The sequence below is a fragment of the Molossus molossus genome, unplaced genomic scaffold, assembly GCF_014108415.1.
Source record: "Molossus molossus isolate mMolMol1 unplaced genomic scaffold, mMolMol1.p scaffold_m16_p_3, whole genome shotgun sequence".
NCBI lineage: Eukaryota > Metazoa > Chordata > Mammalia > Chiroptera > Molossidae > Molossus > Molossus molossus.
In genome coordinates, this window is record NW_023425366.1 from 65,453,671 (window position 1) to 65,472,058 (window position 18,388).

At 49.7% G+C, this 18,388-nt stretch overlaps 1 protein-coding gene across 2 annotated transcripts; it reads left to right on the forward strand.

The window, feature by feature from the left end:
* The first annotated feature begins 338 nt into the window (after positions 1-338).
* Positions 339-11,575, forward strand: NR2F1 (nuclear receptor subfamily 2 group F member 1). Of its 2 annotated transcripts, none has more exons than XM_036279451.1 (3): positions 339-2,490; positions 4,919-5,446; positions 10,533-11,053. In XM_036279451.1, the coding sequence occupies exons 1-3, from the start codon at positions 2,031-2,033 to the stop codon at positions 10,811-10,813; spliced, it is 1,269 nt and encodes a 422-aa protein (XP_036135344.1). In that variant the 5' UTR covers positions 339-2,030; the 3' UTR covers positions 10,814-11,053. The 2 variants fall into 2 exon arrangements, with proteins under 2 accessions (XP_036135344.1, XP_036135345.1); XM_036279452.1 differs by lacking the exon at positions 339-2,490 and adding an exon at positions 4,188-4,249 and having other exon boundaries at positions 10,533-11,575.
* Positions 11,576-18,388: the final 6,813 nt, after the last annotated feature.

Here is an 18,388-nt window from a genome sequence, read left to right on the forward strand (position 1 = left end):
ACCTTAGCCTCCCATTTTCTCTCCCCCCCTCCCATTCAGGGCTCTGACCAGTCAGTCGCCTTTGATTATCAGTTGCCAGCAGCCCTTCTCCTGGCTCCTTGACATGAGCTCCATATAAGGCAGCGATCTCCATAGAAACGTGTCAGTTTCAATAGTAGTGTCAAAGTTCACTATATACAGACATTCGCGCAGATCCCCCTTTCGGAAACATTGCTCTGCGAGTCCTCCCGTTTAAACGCATTCAATTTTGGGGTCTCTCTCTCTCTCTCTCTCTCTCTCTCTCTCTCTCTCTCCTCTCTCCTCCTCCTCCTCCTCCTCCTCCTCCTCCTCCTCCTCCTCCTCCTTCTCCTCCTCCTCCTCTGCCTCTCTCTTTCTCAATCTCTCAATCTCTCTCTTCTCTCCCTTGCTCTCTTCTCTTTTTCTCTTTTCTTACATATCCTATTAGTTGTTTCCCGTATTCTTCTTCTCTCTCTCCTTTTTCTCCCTCCTCCTTGTCTGTTTTAGTTCATTCCTGCAGAAGAGAGAAGGCTAAACTTAAAAAAAAAAAAAAAAAAAAGGAGGAGGCACCCCCTTCGTATTCTTCTTATCGTTATTTTATACATATATGATTTTTTTTGGAGGGAGGGTGTTGGTTCCCGGCTGAAGAGCACTTATTTAAAATACTAAAAAAAGAACATTTTTGGGCGATCTCCAGGGTTTTTTTAACTAGCTCTGTGTGTTATAGCAGAAGAAGCAGAAGAAGGAGCAAGAAAGAGGAAAAGAAGAGGATTATTTATTCGACCTACTTTGGATGTCTCTCTCGCTTTTTTTTTTCCCCAATTCTTTTTCTTCTGATTTTTATTTTTTCTATTTCGCTGTGAATTCGTCGCCGGCGTGAATTATCTCGTATTTTTCTCCCCTTCCGTCACCTCCCGAAAGAAGAAGGCGAGAGCCCGGCGCCACAGGCACAACAAAAAGAGCAAAGTGTGTGATCCTCCTCGCCGGCTGCCTCCCGCTCTCCAGCTCTGCCTTCCTGAATGGCTGGCAGCGTCCGGCCCTGGACCTGGCCCCCCGACACCAGCGCGCCCTGATCTCGGCCAGCAGCCTTGCCCCGCGCCCCGCTCGGCTCACCGCACTCCCCTCAATCCCGAGCCCAGCGAGGGCTCCCGCCGGGACAGCGGCGGCGGCGCGGGCGGCCCCGACCCGAGCTCGCGCTGGGGCTGCGGCCCCGACTCCAGCTCGGACTCCAGCCCGGCCCCAGCTCCTCCAGCGGCGTTCGCCGCTGCAGCTGAGGCGGCGGCTCCAGCGGCGCCTGCAGCCGCGACCTCCTTCTCCGCCGCCGCCGCCGCCGCCGCCCTCGCGGTCTTCCTCTATGTCGGCTCAGCCCGCGCTCAGCGCGTAGCCCGAGCGGCCGACGGGCGGGCGGGCGCCTGGCGCGGGTGAGCGAGTGTGTGTGCGAGTGTGTGTGTGCGCGGGGGTGCGGGCGAGGCGGAGGGCGAGTGTGTGCGCGCGCTGTGGCCCATGCCCGCCGCCCCCGGCGCTGCGCCCCGCGCCGCTCCCGGCTGCCGCCTGTGCCATTTCTGATTTTGCAACTTGGGGAAGAAGAAAAAAGCGAGAGAAGGGAGCTTGCTCTCTGGGGGGGTGGGGAGGGGGGGAAGGAGAGCGTGGCCCCCCCAGGATCGGAGTGCGGGGGGAGCGGGTGAGGGGAGCAGGGGTGTTGCGGGGGGGGAGCCTGAGAGCCTGGGGGGGCTGCAAAAAGAGAGAAAGAAAACAGCAGGAACCACAACAAAACGCCAGCAGGGCGGGCGGGCGGGCGCTCAGCAGCAGCGGGGCGGCCGAGGCAGTAGCGGCGGCGGCGGCGGCGGCGGCGGCGGAGGCAGCGGCCGGTGCCCGGCTCCGGCTCGGCTCCCGCGACCCCGGGGCGCCCGGTGGGCCCCCCGCCCCCTCCCCCTCCCCCCTTCCCCTTCCCCTTCCCCTCCCAGCGCGCCCGCGCGCCCCGCGGCCCTCGGCGAGCAGCTCGGCTCCCCCCAGCGCTCCCCGGGCCCAAAGATATGGCAATGGTAGTTAGCAGCTGGCGAGATCCGCAGGACGACGTGGCCGGGGGCAACCCCAGCGGCCCCAACCCCGCAGCGCAGGCGGCCCGCGGCGGCGGCGGCGGCGGGGAGCAGCAGCAGCAGGCAGGCTCGGGCGCGCCGCACACTCCTCAGACCCCGGGCCAGCCCGGAGCGCCCGCCACCCCCGGCACGGCAGGGGACAAGGGCCAGGGCCCGCCCGGCTCGGGCCAGAGCCAGCAACACATCGAGTGCGTGGTGTGCGGGGACAAGTCAAGCGGCAAGCACTACGGCCAATTCACCTGCGAGGGCTGCAAAAGTTTCTTCAAGAGGAGCGTCCGCAGGAACTTAACTTACACATGCCGTGCCAACAGGAACTGTCCCATCGACCAGCACCACCGCAACCAGTGCCAATACTGCCGCCTCAAGAAGTGCCTCAAAGTGGGCATGAGGCGGGAAGGTGAATATTTCTTCTCTGCTTCTCTCCCTGAGCTTTGCCCGCCTTCTCGGCCCTCTTTCTTTCTCTCACGGGGGTGGCTGCAGTATGGGGCTGGGGCTCCTGCAGTACTGGCCCTGGCCCATCCCAGCTTCCCCTGTCCCCGCTGCCTTCCTCCCCCTGGCGCCCCCCCCCCCCCAGCTCGTTGCCGCTGCCTCCCCCTCCCGGCCTGCGCTCCTCTCCCTGGCTCCTCCACCCCTCTCGATGCCTGCTCAGGATTGTGTCCCGGGAATCGTGAGCTGTGGCTTAAAATCCCCTTCCTTCCCCTGTCTTGGATGTGCTCGATATATTTGTCTTTTCCGCGTGTGCGTGAGGATGCTTGGGTCTATGCTAGCATGAACTTGGGGAGGGGTGCTTACTTCCCCCAGAAAACTCTGTTTCTGTGTTTTTGCATCCTACTTTCCCCTCCACCTCTTCCTTCCCTTTATTTAAAATGGGGGAGGGCTGGGGACTGGAGTACCCTGAGTAGATTCATTGCTGCATCATCCTTTTGGAAGCTTAGCATGGAAAAAGAGGAGAGAGATTTATTGCACTTGTAGGTCTAATTAGGGGAGAAAGGGGGGGCTTCTGGCCTGTTCACTGGTTCCCTCTCCTCTTCACGGAGCTGGGGCCGCCTCCTCCAGAGCTGTGGCCTTGTTTTCACCCCTCTACTTTGAAAGGAAAGTTTGTGAGTGAACCGAGCTTTCATAGTTGTGTCATTTTTTAAAAAGCATGATACTCATTTTATTTCTTCATCAAACTCCACCCTCTGCTTAAATACTGCATACAAATTACAATTTACAACGGCTTTTACTGATCCTTCTGATTTGGCTATAATGCATAGACTGCAGCTGGCATGAGCTTCCACATCATTTAATCTCTGTGTTGTATGGCTTTGGTTTCTTTTAACACAACTTTTGATGTTGTATTTAGATATGCTTCATGTTCATGTGGCAAGAGATGCAGCACTTTTCTTATAAATATATTTAGCCATTTACAGTTAAAGTTTATCTCCTGACAATCATTAAAGATGTCTTATAGTCAAATTAGCGAACCAGTCAATTTTGCAGAATGCAGATTACTCCTTCTTGTAATTGACTTTAAAATTATATTTTATATGCCACAGGAAAAGAAATTGAATTCCTTCAGATCTCAAAGAGCAGGCAAATATGACGACTTCATTTCTAGCTCCAGGGAGATTTTGTAGGCATCTGGAAAAAAAAAAACAACTTTGAATTGTACTCTCATTTAATTGAAAAATAACTGCCAAGTTCAAAACTATAATTAGAAAAAAAGTATTCTAGCCATTATGTTTCAAGAGCTGAAATTGCATTGGGGGTTGCATTAAAAATAGAATCAAAGCAAACTTAAGAAAACAGTGCACAACCTGAAATAAGACAGCTACGTGTACATGGACATATCTATATTAATTTGTTGAGAGGATAGTTCAGTAGCCCTAACTTTTCCTAAAGTTGTCTCTGTTTACATGGCAATTTAAAACGCTGGCACTGTTGAAGTAAAACATACACATTAAAAAAAAAAAAAAAAAAAAAAAAAAACTTTGGTCAGCTTTAAGAACTCAAAGCATGCTTACGTTTTGCATTCAGATGGTTAATGAATCCAGTGTTTTTGCAGTTGCAAGCTCGTGCATTCACTGGGCAAAAGCTGGCTGCAGGTTGCAGTGGCACCACGCAGGACAGACATTAATTATATTCCCCACTTTTTTCAATAATGTTTGGCTACTGTAAGTTCAACTTATTCTTGAAATTTTTTTCAATTTTCTGTTGCTTTTAACAGTGAGAACTTTGTGTGGGGGCGATGGGGAGGAGGGGAGAGGGGAGGGGTGCAAGATACTCGTTTTCTATTGAAAAGTTGTAAGTGGTTAGTAGTGTATGTAACTTTTATCTATTTTAAGGATAATTCTATGGCATTTTTAGAGAATATGGAAACGTTCTGAGCAAAATGTTGCTTGCTTGCAAATGAAGAGGCAGCTAGGCATTTGCCTAGAACCTCAACCTTTCTCTGGTTTCTCCTGTTTATTTTCTACCCTGATTTGTTTCACTCTGGAGGGGTGAGTGGGATTTCATTGATTTGCGTGTTACTCCTTGGTGGTGGAGGGTTTGGGTGATACTTTCTTGGTTCTGGCCGGCCTGGGAGCCCTGAAGTCAGGCCTAGTTCTGGCAGGGCTGGGGTGGCCAGGTGTGCAGGCGACGGCTGAGCATTTCGACCCGCGGAGCTGAAGGGCCTCACCCCACATTTCCTCTTGGTGCCGGCTGTGAAAGCGAGAGAAAATGCGCGGGGAGCGTGTGGCTGCGGGAAGAGCCCCCGCATTGTGTGGGGTGCTCTGCGGCGCGGCGATGTTCGCAAGCCCCCTGGATGCACATTGCCTCTTTTCTCTCTTTCTTTTCGTCAGCGGTTCAGCGAGGAAGAATGCCTCCAACCCAACCCAATCCAGGCCAGTACGCACTCACCAACGGGGACCCCCTCAACGGCCACTGTTACCTGTCGGGCTACATCTCTCTGCTGCTGCGCGCGGAGCCCTACCCCACGTCGCGCTACGGCAGCCAATGCATGCAGCCCAACAACATCATGGGCATCGAGAACATCTGCGAGCTGGCCGCGCGCCTGCTCTTCAGCGCCGTCGAGTGGGCCCGCAACATCCCCTTCTTCCCGGATCTGCAGATCACCGACCAGGTGTCCCTGCTACGCCTCACCTGGAGCGAGCTGTTTGTGCTCAACGCGGCCCAGTGCTCCATGCCGCTGCACGTGGCGCCGCTGCTGGCCGCCGCCGGCCTGCACGCCTCACCCATGTCCGCCGACCGCGTCGTGGCCTTCATGGACCACATCCGCATATTCCAGGAGCAAGTGGAGAAGCTCAAAGCGCTGCACGTCGACTCGGCCGAGTACAGCTGCCTCAAAGCCATCGTGCTGTTCACGTCAGGTGAGACTGCGGTCGCTAGGAGGGCAGGCCGCGCCAGGAGCCACCGCAGGCTCCATTCTCCCCGGGCCCGGCCTCCAGGGCCGCCGCCGCGCCGGCCGGCCGTGCCCTCGTGGGACCTCGGGCCTGGCCGAATCCTGCGGCCCTGCGCCCAGACGCGGCCCGCGGCGCAGCTGCCATCTTGGGAGCGTGGCAGTGCGGGAGACGAGGCGGCGCGGATGCGGGCTGCGAGCCGGTGGCCGGGCCTAGCGGCCTGGGCCCCCGCACCCGGCCTCCGCAGCTACGGGTGCGTGTCTGGTGGGGGAGGCGGTGCTGTGGATCCGTCTGCTGCCCGTGTGTGCGGTGTGCTTGCGTGTGTGTGCGTGTGTTTGCGTGCCAGGGCTCAGCGCTTCTGGGGGAGGAGAAGGAAGGAAAAGAACGTGGGAATGTGGCTTTCTCCTCTGTGTGGCACGCTCCCTGGATGAGTTTCCCAACATAGAGGTGCGCGCGCGCGCGCGCACACACACACACACACTCACACATATACACACAGGTGGAAAGAGAAGAATACGCACAAGTAAATCATAAATAATCCCGCTTTATTGCTGCCTGATTTTCCCTTATCGGAAACCATTCATGTTTGCAGTTGCTGAGGTTATTGAGGGTCGTAAAAAACGGATTCGATCTAAACAAGAAAGATAAAAACAAAAGCAATACTGTAGAATCCGAAAGTATGGTAGGATTCCCGCCCGGGAGATAAATCTCATCGCCATGCAAAACACTCGAACATCGGAAATTTAACAGAGTGCCTTAAAAATATCAAATTAAATGTAGGCGGTGGTAACATGCATGTTAACAATTTCTCTTATGATAGATGGTTCAAATTAACTTCCAGGAAAGTGCATTAACGTTGCCTTTGAAGGCTCTGGTCTAAGCCTCTGAGAACACTGCCCGCCTTTTTTATTATTGTAACCTGCAAGAGGGAAACATATAAACACCCGGGACAGCAGGTAATGGGGGAAACATAAACAAAGCCAGAAGGGACATTGGTGGGGAACAGAGCTGCTCAGACTGGGTCTTGGCCTTGCCCACTGTAAGTAGGGTTAGCTGCAGTTTTACCTCCATTATTGGAACTATTGTTTGTAATTTCTCCATTCAGAGAACAAATAAACTATCCTAATAAATCTAGCCTAGAACCAGGATACCCAAAGTCCAAATTAAAACCATTCTTGAGCAAAGATGGTGAAATCCTTTTCCAAGGCCTTGTTGAACAGTAAGCAGTGGTATAATCTATCAATATTTCTTGGCTCTCATGCGTGAAGAATCATATTTACATTGTATTAAAATGACTCTTAAATTTGCACAATATTGTAATGTAGCAAATGTAGTATTAATATCGATCTGAACAGCAGATAATTTATTTAGACAAGACCATCTCATTTGTATGCAGGGTGGCCAGAGCCGTGGACTTGGACTGCCCCCCTTTTACTCTCAGTGCAAATACAGGGCTGCTAGTGGGAGAGGGAGTAGTTCTTTGCAAGAGGATAAAGTGAGAACCTTAAAACAAATGGAAGATTTATTGAATAGCCTCCTCGGTGTTTGAATGCATTTTATCTTAATAAGTCTTCTTGATAGAAACGTGTTTTTCAAAAGTGACAAAGAGCCTGGGAAGCAATGACCAGGCTGCTTTAGCTCTGGCAGGCCTGGGGCCTGGCTGGCTCTCCACTACCCGGCTCTTGAGCCAAATTAATCAGGAAGCAAGCCAGTGTCAGGGAAGCTGGGGTTTTAAAATCTCATCCAGTGAGATGTCTTGAAACAGAAATGGAACTTGGAGCTGGACAGAGGTCTTCTCAAGAAAGGTCTTCCCTCCCTTTTCCTTGTTCTCCCTAAGGTTCTTTGAACCCCCTTGACTTTGCTGATCTCCTGCCCTTTTCCAGAGCGAAGCAAGGACTGTGCATGCTGCAGAGAAGATTGTGGAATTGTTTAGCTTTTCTTTCAACTTTTCATCCTAAAACATTCCTGTGAAAAGTGTTTCTTTTTTAAAAAAAGTTTCCCCAAAGAAGTTTCTTCAACTGACTAGTCCAAGGTGCAAGGGAGGCCGAGAAGTGAACAATAACATTATTTTGTTGGAAAATTGCAAGCAGAATATCTGAAAATGGAAATAGAGCTGTCAGTAGTAATTCACCCCCCTCTTTCATACAACACGTTTCCACTTTTGACTAAACTTGTTTTGATTGCCAGCCAGAAGGGAATTCATGGGAAGCCTTCTCAAAGTCATCCAACTTTTGAGCAAACTTTGAATGATGGAAAAGACAGTTTTAGACATATTGTCCAATGAGGTTTGCTCCGGTTAAGCATTTGAAGCTGGCATGGGGGTTCCCTGTGGTGGTTTTCACATTTGGCCTCCGGATGGTATGCTTAATCCTTAATATTCTGGACAGCATCCAAAGACTAGGTCATGACCTGAACTTACTTTTTTTTAAATTCATTAATTCATACACCTAAATATTCCCTCAAATAAATGAGACCTTCCCTGAAAGGAGCCATCTAGTTAACATAAATACAATAAATCAATTTTCAGTACAATAATAACTTTGATTTCTAGTTATGGCAGCTGATTACATCTATATTTCCTGAACACTAAACTCTTCTGAATGCACAACATGAAATACATTCTCTGCACTACAAAGGCTAAGCCAGGAGGGCCTGAACAGTAATGGTTATTTATTTACATAATTTCTTTTCCATATACTGTAGAAGAAATATTGAGATTTCCCACACTGACACTACCATATAAAAAGCGAGACATGTATTTTGCACATTCTGACTCCTTTTCCTATCTGGGGTGTATATAACTCATGGAGTATAAATATGGACTACATTACACCCCCTGCTCACCTAGCTTTGCTACCACAACCACCTAATCCATCTAAGAGCTCATGCGTCTGTCCACAGTTGGGGGAATCCTGTTGCAGCAATATCCGGTGGGAATGACTATCTACACCGGGAAGTCAGGCCCAAACTAGGGCTTCTGCTGGAGAGAGGCCACAGGGCTTGCCGCATGGTACCTGAAAGTCCGGCTGAGCTATAGGCTTTCTGCCTTCAAAGGAGGAAAGATATCAAAGCAGCCAGCACAGGGCCCAAGCATGACTTTCTTGGACTTCTCTCCATCGGAGTGGCCTATCTGGGAGAAGGGGAGTGACCTTGCTCTCTGGGGACCCTAATCGTAAATATCAGATAAATATTTTACGGACCTGAGGGAATGGCATATGGGTCTTCAAAAAAAAAAATCTGCTGGAGTATCAGTGGGTCCTTTTCATTTTGCATTGTCTGGGGCTGAAAGGGATCCTGTGGCATAATGGTCAGATAATGCATGTAAAGCAAGATATATGTAAATATGAGTCTGCATGGTGGCCATTCAGCAGAGCCAGGTTAGCAAGCAGAGCCGAGGGCAGACCTCAAGGTCCCCTCTCTAAGGAGCAAAGCTCCAAAGTGCCTCTGCCCTCGCCCTGCTAGCTATAAAACCTGACTGATTTCCCAAGTCAGGCTGGTGTGGGTACACCCAAGCAGCTGGCTGGAGTAATTAGACATCTGAAAGGAACCCAGTCTGGATCTGGGGTCAAAGGAGACTTGCCTCAGAAGTTCTTGAATTATCACTAGTTTTATTTGTATTTTTGCTCAAGGCCATAGCCTTGTAGATGAAGGTGTTAGAATGCTTTGTAAATCCCAGTTCTTGAAATATAAAGACATAAAGCTCATAAACTCAGCAGACAAGGGTTTCACTTTGAATCATTTGCTATGTCTTCTTAGGGTGACACTTACTTGCCCATTCACAAATAGATAATGTCTTTTGGGGGCATCACCATGCATGAATCTTTTCCCAGATCTATATATTAGCAAACTCTGCCTTTGATCTCTAGTCAACCTCCTGACTGGCTAAGGGCTCCTCTCTGATCTTCCTATTTTTAAAATATTTATTATTAATATAAGGAACAACACAGGTGTTTGAACTAGAAGAGGAAGACTTCAGTTCATTCCGCTGATTCCACCATTCCCTCCATTTGCTCACCTCTAGTTAGTTGACATAGTATAAACTGCTGTCTTGAAATATTTTTAGGAGCACAAGAGGAGCCTTGGTTGATGTTAGATAAACACACAGGTTTTGAGATGCTGTCATTGTGTGTAGGTGCCTTTTTTCCTTTGGTCCTATAAAGGAAGCCTATCTCCCCAAATCCCTCCTTAACTCCCCACCTTCCAGTTTTGAAGCAGCAGCAGCAGCTGCTGCTGCCTCTAGCCCAGCTTTGTGTCTGATCATTGAGGATGTCTCCTTTCTGCAGCCTGGAGTAACTGAGCCATATTCTTCCTGATTATTATACAGCTTACAGAGATGTAACCAATTTTCAATTACTTGATCTAAGGCACAGATAGAAGTGTACACTCTCACCAAGGATTTGCTGCAGAGTTCTTGCTTGCATGGATAGTGGATCTCATATCTTTTATTGCTAAAGCATGGGCTTGATCTTATTCCAGGCACTGCCAGCCCATGATTCCTTACCTGCTCTTACATATTTGTTCTCTACACAGTCCAGGTTCTTAAGGTTTCCGGTTGGGGTCATTTGTTAAGAGGGGGACTCTAAGAACTGCCTTCAGGCTGCATATTTCTTCAGGGTTCCTGAATACCCCGAAATCAAGGGAAAATGGGGGAAAGTCCTCCTTTTAATGAGCACAATGGAAGGATGCTCCCCTGCAGGCAGAGGACAGGTTGCTACACACAGCAAACATGGCTCCAGCATCGTACATTATTTAATCCAAAGGTGAAAGAGGCAAAACAAAGGGACTAGAGTGGTTGCTGCCTCTGCATGTATGTGCTTCTCTCTCCAGCTCCACTAGGCTTGGTGGGGGTTTGATATTTTATTTGTATTGGGGGCTGGTAGAAAAGGAGTGGGGAAGTATGGAGGTGTGGATTTTTTTTTTCTTCTATTTCTTTTTTTTGTCCTTTTCTCCTCAAAAAAATATTATTTTAGTGGCTTGTTGTTTGTGCCTTTGCTGTTCGCTGACCTAACCATGTGCCCCCTCCCCTTGTCTCTCCTTCCTGTGGCTGCTTGGGCAGATGCCTGTGGCCTGTCAGATGCCGCCCACATCGAGAGCCTGCAGGAGAAGTCGCAGTGTGCGCTGGAGGAGTATGTGAGGAGCCAGTACCCTAACCAGCCCAGCCGCTTCGGCAAACTGCTACTGCGCCTGCCCTCGCTGCGCACGGTGTCCTCCTCAGTCATTGAGCAGCTGTTCTTCGTTCGTTTGGTAGGTAAAACCCCCATCGAAACTCTCATCCGTGATATGTTACTGTCTGGGAGCAGCTTCAACTGGCCTTACATGTCCATCCAGTGTTCCTAGACCTTGGGCACTTCCTACCTGCCCCCACCTATTTAGAGACTCAGAGGACCAGCGGGGGCCATGGACTCCAAAGCCTGGTGGACACCGGGCAGCTGATGCAGGGTGCAGCGTGCTGGGCAGGCTGGGCAGGGGAGAGAAGGGCTGGGAAGGCAGGAGCAGCCCACCCTACATAAATGCAACCCGAGCTGCAATCCAGGAGAAAAAGAGACTCTTTTAGGATCAGATCTGTGAACACATTGGAAAAGAAAAGAAAAAGGACCTTGTGTCTGGTGAGAAAAAGAAAACAATCTTTGGAAGAGAGGACCATGAGAATTTTAATAAAACAGAAGGAGACTAATGGACCTTCCAGGATTTATTGTGGACGGATGTGGATATATTCTGTACAGAAAACAACACATGGAAGTGGACTGAATCCTATGTAGAAACACACACGCACCCCCAAACATTGTTATTCATTTTGTAAGATACTAGTCTTTATTTTCATTTTTTTGTAAAATTTAAACATCGTATGCACATAAAAAAGAAAACAAGAATTAGGGGAAAATAACATTTTCCAAATAATTATAAAAAATTGTCCTGTGTCTATGTATCTATATCTGTTTTGTATTTTTTTCTGGTTCCAAACCAGATTTCCTGTGATTCTATACTAATAATTTTTGATATAACCCTTTGCTTCTTATAATGAGTGCGATACATGTTGTCGAGGCTGTTCTTCAAGAATTAAAATTGAAGTGAAAATTTAAACAAAAATAAAAGAATTTAGCAAAACCCACGTGTCTGGTTGTTTGATAGATGTTACCAGTGCAAAAGAATGCTCTAATTAATCTCCACTCCAATTCTTATTAAGAGGGGGGAACTTATAAGGTCCATTATCGAATTGGCTAGATGTATTTCCTAAAACAAGCCACTGCTTAGTTTTATAAATTCAGAGGGCCAGGCTCTGGATGGGCCGTGGTGGTCAGGGAGGAAGGGAGCCTTGGTTGCGAGCAGCATCTGATGGGACCTTGTGGGTGGTGGGCCGTTAGAGGCCCTGCACATAGCTGAGCCTCAGGCTGGGCAGGCCTGGTCATGTGGGCTGGGCCACTCAGGGCACCACTTGCTGCCCTGATTGCAGGTGGGAACTTACCTGGCTGTAGGGTTGTGGAGCACTAGAAGGGGGTGGGGTAGAGGGAGGGAAAGGGCTGCTCAAACACCTTTGCACCTCATGCCGCCTGTGATTGGAAGCCTGGCCTCTCCCTAGATCTGGGAGAGAGTTGGGGCCTCAGTGCTGGGATGCCTGGCTTTGTTCCCCATAAGGTCTGCTGAAGAAGTGGCTATGATTTGCCCTTTCCCGTACCCTATGATGAGTCCATGGAGGACCCTCCAGGTCTGTTGGGTGGCCCTGAAGGGTGTGAGAGTGGGGGACATGAGAGTGGGGGAGCAACGCTGGAGCAGGCTCTTTTCAGAAGGGGTTTTGGGCCCTATGACCCCTTCAAGGCAGAACCTCCTGCCAGGCCTCTCCTTGGGTGTGCTTAGGGGCGGCAGTGCTGCTCTCTCTAACAGCTTTCAGAGCAGGAATGTTTTACAGGATCACAGTCGGCACTGTGAGAACACATACTGCCAAGGGAGCTTTTTCTTACGGTATTAATAAAGCCAGATCTTTTAAAATAACACCTCTCATCTCCTCCCCCTCCCCCAGCTGCAAACAGGCCCGTTTGAGGCAAGAGCTTCACTTTCAGAAGAAATTGGCAAAGTTTTGCTTTCAATTTGCTGTCTAGAAGTCTCCAGGTCCCCACCCCACTCATTTAAACATGCATTAACAAGCTCCTACACTCCAACCAGCTTGAAGTTTTTATTTTCTGGGTGCAGCACAGTCTAGGCAATACCATGCTCTCTATGGAGAAGCCCTGCAGGTCCATGATCCCTAGCCAGCCTGCCTGGAGACCCACCTGAGCCCTAGGACATCTGGGTGGGTAGGGTGTGTGGGGTGTGGAGTCCCTCAGCTCTGGGGTCCTCCTGCCCTCCAACTGGTCCCACTCAGAAATGTCCCTCATCCTTTGTACCACACCCAGGAGCAATGTCTTTGTGCCTAGGGTGGCTGCTCTGCAGGTTGGGCACCCAAGGCAGTTGGGTCATGGGGAGAACTCATATTTCACCACTAACTAGGCCTCCCAGGTAGTCCTCTGGGTGGCTGATGGCAGAATGTGGAGATTGGGGTGGGGTGGGCTACAGCCAGGGTGAAGAGGGGGAGGGGAGCCAAGCTGTGGCCAAGTGCTCACTGGTCTTTCCTGCTTTTCTTCAAATGAGATGTAAATATATTCATTACAGTGTGATCCCTCTGATGAAAATAGATAAACATTTTCGTTGGTTGAAAACAGTGTGGGGACTGGCCTGGAAACTGAGGCCTGAATTGTAGGAGTCATTTGCTCCAGGATCCAGAGGTGACAGTACTAACTTGGCTCTGCCCGCTGCCTAGGAATCCCGGAGACAGACCAGTGTAGGAAGAGGAGCAGCCCATCCTATGGACTCACAGAGTCCTCCACAGGCTGAGTCTGGAACCAGGAGGCCCTCGGGCTGAGCTGAACGGAGGACGAAAGGCGCTCTGCTCCTGGGTTCAGCCGGCGGTCTGGGGACCCGGGCAGTGGGTTTATCCTCTGCTCTCTCCGTGGTGGTGGCGGGGGTGGTGGCAGGGGCAGTCTTCGCCTGCATTGCACACAGAGAGACAGTCGTCTTCAGAGGGCTCTGCATGGCTCAACCAGAGACAGAGACTCTCGGGGACTCAGGCCTTGTGGGTGTTCCCGCCTCACAGTACAGGCTGCCGGTGTCCGAGTGTCTCCCAGCGCGTGAAGTCGGGACTTCAATATGACCGCGCTAAGGGAAGTTGTAGGAGCCGAGATTGAGGCATCAAAGCCACAGAATGAGCCTTCGGACAACCAGGAATCTTTCTTTGGGCTCCCGGCGATCTCCAGGCAGCCCGGCAGGGCTGACCAGTGGGCTGCGGCCCGGGACATCCTCACAGTGAGGAGGGGCAGCTCCAGCCGTGGCCGGGCTGCCCCCGCTCAGTGTTCTGTGCCTTCTCAGACCCTGGAAGCCACTGGGCAGACGGCGAGGTGGAGCAGGTGGGAGTCTCTGCCTGGGTGGCCGCCCGGAGCCCCCCCTCCCCTAAGCAGTGAGCCCGCCCGCCTTGGAGCCAAGCGCCAGGGGGAGCCGTGGAACCCGGTGTGAGACCGCAGGCAGGTGGAGGCCAGCCGGTCATCCTGGGGCACGCAGCCCCTCCTTGGCCTGCCTGGTAGCCTCAGTCCTAGGGAGTCGGGAGAGGAGGGCTGAGTTAACCGGGCAAGGTAGAACCGACGGGTCCCCCAGGGCCAGAGGAAATACATCTGAACAGTCGGAGAGAGGCCCACACAAGACGACTTCCCTCTCGAAATTACCTGTGACATATGAAAGTCAAACGTTCCCTTTTCCAACCGAAACACTTGCTGAGCCACCAGAACTTTAAGGGCTTTGAAGTCGGTTTAAACTACTGTTCGTTAGCCACAAGCTTTGCTTAAAACATCAAAAAGGCCATCTCGGGACGTGCTCTCCTCTGGGAATCTCTAGGGAGGGAGGCGGTGCCTCTTCCACCGCTCAGGACTAGAACTGGCGCGAGGGAGTTAAAATATGACCTTTGCCCTACACGCACACCCCAACCTGCTCCCAGGCCTGTCAGAGGTAGGGGGGGTGGGGTGAGGGTGGAGGTGGGTCGCAGGGCGGGGTGAGGGGCCAACGCGAACAACCTTGGATTTCCCGGGCTCTGCCTCCGGGGTTGGCTGGGGCTAGCTGTCTCTGGGGCCGCAAAGGGTCTCGGTTCGTCGACTCCCAGAGCCCCCACCGACCAGCTGTGCATACAGGGACCCTGGGGATCCACCTGATCTCGTCCGCTTGGAGAATGCAAAAGTTTTATTTTATTTTATTTTATTTTATTTTATTTTATTTTATTTTATTTTATTTTATTTTATTTATTTTAAATCGTTCTTCTCCACTGCGGCCACCGCTCCTTTCTCGCGGAATGACCTCCCAGAAGCTTCTCTCATCCCTCAGAACAAATCACCTGAATGTGTCTGGAACCCGGAAACCATGAAGGAGCGTGGCGGCTATGCAGGAGACACCAGTGGCAACTAATAAAACTCTTGTAAGAGGGCCGGCTCGGGATCCGTGGCGTCACTGGGCCTTTAACTTGGAAAGCCAAAGAGTTGTATTCCTAAATGAGTTAAAGACCCATTTACCTCTGTCGTGTTCTATTCATCAAGCCACAAGTTGAGAGTTCCTAACATGAAACTATTTGTTTGCTTACACAACCAGCTGGGCGCAATTTCACGTCTGAGATATCTATCTGAAAGCGCCTCTCATTTATTATCTCTCCCTGTCAGCGAATCCATTTTCCAGCACCCCTTCCCCCTTTGGAGTAGTTATTTATTGATTGATTTATTTATCTATCTATCTATCTATCTATCTATCTATCTATCTATCATCTATCTATCTATTTATTTATGGTGGGACTTCTTTGCCTGGGAAGACCTGTGTCTGGAATGCTCTACCAGGAGCAACCGCTTGCTGCGGGGTTTCTGCGGTGCCCAGAGTGCTTGGACCAGGGTGCGGCAGAGGCTCCCTGGCCGCCACCGTTGACCCCCACTAGCTGGCGGGCCAGTGTGCAGGGCGGGCAGCGGGTGGGCCTGGCCGGACACCGCTGCCTTTCTCCCTGGATGTCCTTCCTGCTAGCTATCCCCAGATTAAGCCTCAACCACCTGTGTGAGGAAGGGATGGGAGAGAGGCCCCGGAGGGGGCCCCAGGAGCCTCTCTCCGAGATAGGGACCCGAGATACGGATTTGAGAGATGCGTTCACAAAGCCTCACCTTGTCCCATGGGGCCAATTTCTTCTTCAGTCCGGAGCTGGAGTGAGTAACCAAGATGTAAATAGTTGTGTGATGGGTTGGGGGAGGGGGCAGTGCATTTATTGTGTGTGCGAAGGAGAGAAGGCTGCACGTGGTTTCAATTTTAAAACACAAAGAAATAACATGCAACGCAGAAAAGAGGTTTATGAATGTAATTGAGAGAAAAGAAAACAATTAACACCGTGAAAGGGTGCACACTCCATTCTCCACCCCTAGCCTTCTCTTCTACCCCAATTTTGAGAAATTCAGATCATGTCAATAGAGTAGGTCAAGTCAGTTGGATCTGGCTGATAAGAGAACCTCTGATGGAGATCACAGTGATGGGTGGATAATGGTGTCTATCCATCTCCTAGTCTGTTAAGGCCTTCTCCAATCAAGGTGAAAGCAAGGGATCAAATCCCCAAGTCCAGCGTCTAAAATATCCCCAATTGTGAAGATGGAGAGGAGAAAGGGTGTCTATCAGGGAGGGGAGAGGGAGAAGGAAGGAGAGATAGCGAAGGATTTCTTTAAGGCAGACCAGGCTGGTCTCTGCAGGCTATCCTATTGTGTTGATTTACGAAGACATTTGCTGTATATAACGTTTAAGGCTGATAATATCATTGCGCAGCCAGATAAATAAAGCGTTGGCCCAATGGTGGGGTCAGCGATCGATCTCTGGGCTCACAGGAAAAGGAGAGAGACAGGGTCCTGCACGAGGCTCTGTCTGTGTGCTTGTCAGTCGGCTTGCAGGAGCCGGAGTGTGTGTGAGCGTGTGTGAGCGTCAGGGTCGGCGAGAGAGAACCAAGTCTTCAGCTGGCCAAGAGGCTCATTAGCATTCCTAACCCATGGACCTGCGCTGACAACTAACAGAGATATCCCGCTCACCACCAGGCCTCCTCTCCTTTTGTCTTCAGATCTGGAGGAGAAAAAGATTTCTCGGTGGAGGCTGGAGCCTGAACTTCCATGTGGTTGTTGGAAATTCAGGCTATTAAAAAAAAAAAAAAAGAAAAAAAGAAAGATGTTCCAGGATCTTGCCTGATCTTTCACTGGCTTTTAAAAACTTCCTAAAGAAGGAACTTTTTTGCTTTTCTCTCTCAAAGTGTCACATGCTGTTGAAACTCCAAACTTAAATGAGAGAGAAAATATCCTCTGAAAATATTTTGCCATTTCTCCTTGACACTGAAGAGAGGTGGATCTTTATATGTTTGGCTCACATACACATGTAAAGCTGGTACTTTTAGTTTAAAACTTCTAGAACATAGCAACCAGGAATCAGTAGAGCTATTTTGTTTCTCTTCTTTCTTCTGCTTTTTGTTGTTGTTGTTGTTATGATAAAGTTCATTTTATTTTCTATAATAAATGCCCTGTTTGTTACTTACCATTCTCCCTTGTTTAAATAAAGTACGTCTTTCAAAATTAATTAGGATCTAATGTTGTATTAACTATCAGAAAGAAGCAATTTTAGAGGCCTCCACTATTTTAAGAAACATTATAAAATTACACTCATTTATCAAGTTTTAATCACCTTACACCTATTTTGGGGAGAGTGTCTTTTAACCATATCACACAAGGATAAATATGTATCCACTGTGCTCTCCTGGATTCTGTGCCTTGAACTCCATCTAAGGAGGCAGATAGTTTTACACTGGAGTGTACAAATTATCCCATGTTGACAGATGTTTGTCACTTAGTAACTTCTTTCCAAGTTTTCCCCCCTTCCCTACCCCTTCTTTCTAGCTTGCTTTGTTGTTTTAAAATATGCATGTCTCTCACTGGAATGCCAGTCACGAGTGCAAACTTTGTGTCCAACCTCCCACATGAAATGATCCTTTTAGAGGGAACTCGATATGTCTCAATCTGCACTTCACTCAAAGCCTCTGGGTACTGGCCACTCACTCACTGGTCCTGGCTCCAAAATAACTCAGCAGAAACGAGTTTCCAACTAAAAATCCCCTCGAATGTCTCCCAGGGAAGAAATATAGCTCCTATAATTAAAGGAGGCAACGGCCAGAGGGCGAATGCAGCCGGCAGCCAAAAAAAGTAAGAGTTTTATTTATTTGCTGATTGAACTTGGTTTGTCATAACCAGCAGGTTTATCCACACTGGAAGTGCTGGAGGTTTGTACTCTGTGTGCACAAGAGTGGGGAGGGGGAAGGAAAAGAAGGGGAAGAGAGGATGACATGGAATAGGAAGAATGACAGACAAGGGCAACAGTGGGAGAGAGAAAATTATCTCTGTGAACAACGTAGGAAATTTCCTAACACCAGATTTGAGTAAAAATTGTAGCTGAGAAATATGGGGGAGGGCCTCAGAGGAGATGAGGGGATAATTATAGTTAACTCTTAAATGTGGGGTATCATCAGGAAAAGGAGTACTCTAACTGTTTTCCCTAGGAAAGTAATGTGACAGCAGGAAAATTATTAGCTGTGCTGTGTGTGGTGGTTTTGGTATGTGGGGGGTGAGTTATAAGAGAGGAACTGGAGAGAAAGGAAGAAGTTTCAGGACTCAGCAGAAGTGTCATGGACCCGGAAGCCCTCCACCATCCTTGGCAAAAGTTGTCTAGTAGGTGTGGATGTAACATAGTCTCTAGAAGACATCAATTTTGCCTCTTAGTTTTGAGCGGATTCTGGCATTAGAACCACTTAAAGGATGATTCCACTCACAGGATGAAGAACACCTCCCAATC

Coding starts and splice junctions, on each gene's coding strand:
- NR2F1 (XM_036279451.1), top strand. CDS start 2,031: ATGGCAATGGTAGTTAGCAGCTGGCGAGATCCGCAGGACGACGTGGCC. Junction 2,491..4,918: donor AGTGGGCATGAGGCGGGAAG/GTGAATATTTCT, acceptor TCTTTTCGTCAG/CGGTTCAGCGAGGAAGAATG. Junction 5,447..10,532: donor CATCGTGCTGTTCACGTCAG/GTGAGACTGCGG, acceptor CTGCTTGGGCAG/ATGCCTGTGGCCTGTCAGAT.